Source organism: Pinus tabuliformis, chromosome 7 (assembly GCF_031772625.1).
Source record: "Pinus tabuliformis cultivar Carrire ecotype Pingquan chromosome 7, CPIR1, whole genome shotgun sequence".
Classification (NCBI taxonomy): Eukaryota; Viridiplantae; Streptophyta; class Pinopsida; order Pinales; family Pinaceae; genus Pinus; species Pinus tabuliformis.
Genome location: NC_142293.1, coordinates 1561910329 through 1561912363, shown reverse-complemented (window position 1 = coordinate 1561912363; position 2035 = coordinate 1561910329). Strand labels below are relative to the sequence as shown.

General features: G+C 48.1%; 1 protein-coding gene across 1 annotated transcript; it reads left to right on the top strand.

Moving 5' to 3' along the window:
• Positions 1–265: 265 nt before the first annotated feature.
• LOC149254004 (benzyl alcohol O-benzoyltransferase-like) lies at positions 266–1771 on the top strand. Its single transcript, XM_089454655.1, has 3 exons — positions 266–391; positions 515–823; positions 914–1771. Exons 1-3 carry the CDS (start codon positions 266–268, stop codon positions 1769–1771), a joined length of 1293 nt encoding a protein of 430 aa, XP_089310781.1.
• The last annotated feature ends 264 nt before the right edge of the window (positions 1772–2035 follow it).

The following is a 2035-nucleotide window of genomic DNA, read 5'->3' as shown; positions in this document are numbered from 1 at the left end:
TAAAAAATTTCCAGAATTTGTGTTTTCAGCAATATTTATTTTTTTCAGTCTGTTAAATGTATGGTTATGGGAATGGGCATTTAACTACATGGGAGAAATAAGGAGAAACTGAAAACCGGGGTGGGAAAACAGAAATTTTTACATCGTATACAAAGGTGCATCCCGCTCAAAACTCAAATCTGAAATTTGAAATAGATGCATCCCGCTCAAAACTCAAATCTGAAATTTGAAATAGAGTGACTGTTGCCGCAACAAATAAGATCTGATGGGAGGCTGCGGGTGGCTGCGGGCAGGGTCGCCGGGGGTTTCGATGGGCAGCCGGAGAGGGATGCCGGAGACAGATGATGTATGGTCGATGGTGGTCGCCGTGCTCTGTGAGGCTGTTAGAGGGGTACCTCCATAGCATTAACTTTGCTATGGAGGTGGAAATAGGAATTGCCCTCCTCTCCTGCCTACTCCCAAAGGGTTGCTATACCTTTCCAATCTAGATGACCAACTGTCTCTCAGATTTCAGATTCCCATCCTTCAATTCTATCGGTTTGATCCGTTGAAAAAAGGTGAGGATCCCGCCAAAATTATCAGAGAAGCGCTGGCGAAGGTTTTGGTGTTTTACTATCCTTTTGCCGGAAGATTGAGAGAAGCGCCCTTCGGTAAGCTCCTCGTGGACTGCACCAGCGAAGGCGCGTTGTTTGTGGAAGCTGATGCCGACGTTTCCATGGAGGAATTCGGAGACCTGCACCCACCTTTCCCCTGCTTGGATGATCTGCTGCATGACGTGCCGGGCTCGGAAACTATTACCAATTCTTCCCTCCCCCTCATTCAGGTTAATTGATAACTCATTCTTTGATGAAAGCAATTCATATTCCAGTCGAAATTATGTTTTTTTAACGTGTTGCTTATCACGATAGTTCAGGTAACGCGGTTGAGATGCGGAGGGTTCATTTTCGCGCTTAGTTGGAATCACCCCATGAGCGACGCGCTTGGCCTCGTTCAATTCTTGAAAGCTCTCGGCGAAATGGCCAAAGGGGCTGTGAGGCCTTCGGTTCGTCCAGTGTGGGAAAGAGAAATCCTCCGACCGCGGAGGAATCCCACAGATAAATTCCCCCACTACAAATATGATCAAATCAAAGACAAAGACGGGCAGATGGCGAACGTGAAGGAGATGAGGCAGAGTTCCTTCTTTTTCGGGCCGAAGGAGATCGAGTCGCTGAAGAGACAAGCAGTAGGGCAAGGCAAGTGCCCGACCTTTGAAGTTCTATCGGCCTGTTTGTGGCATTCCAGAACGAGGGCTCTCCAACTGCCCGCTGAGAAGGAAGTTCGGTTCATATTCCCTTTGGATGGCCGACCCAGATTCGACCCGCCTATTCCCGAAAACTTCTACGGCAATGCGATCATTTTGTCGTGCGTGAAGATGATCGCAGGAGAGCTGGCAACCAAACTGTTGTCCTTCGCTGTGAAGTTGATCCGCCAAGCGAAAATGAGCGATAATGGCGAGTACATGCGATCGGTGATAGATTTGATGCAGTTGAGAGGGCACCCTCTCTTCACAGTGGCGGGCACCTATGTGGTCTCAGACTGTACTAAGATCGGGTTTGGAGATGTGGATTTGGGGTGGGGAAGAGCAGCCTACGGCGGGCCAGCACAAGGTGGAGTGGGACCAGCGGCAGTGGCGGGCTTGACAAGCTTCCTCGTCCCTTGTCGTAACAGAAGTGGGGTGGAGGGCATAGTGGTTCCAGTATGTTTGCCGTCGGCTGCTATGCATATATTTTAAGCAGAAATCAATGAAGCTATCGAGAACGCAGCCCCATATCTACGATCCTCCCTATAAAATAGCAATCTCTAAGCTTAATTATATTAAAATGCTGTTAATTGAATAAAATCTAATATTAAGTTGCTCTTACGTGAATAAAATTGCCACACTGCGCAAGAGTGGCCTTGTATTTCGGTGAAGTTGTGTACAAGTTGCCTTAGAGTACGTACGGTACAAAGGTCGTTGAGATTGGTTGACTGTCATTGAGGGTTGCAGGGGCGGAAT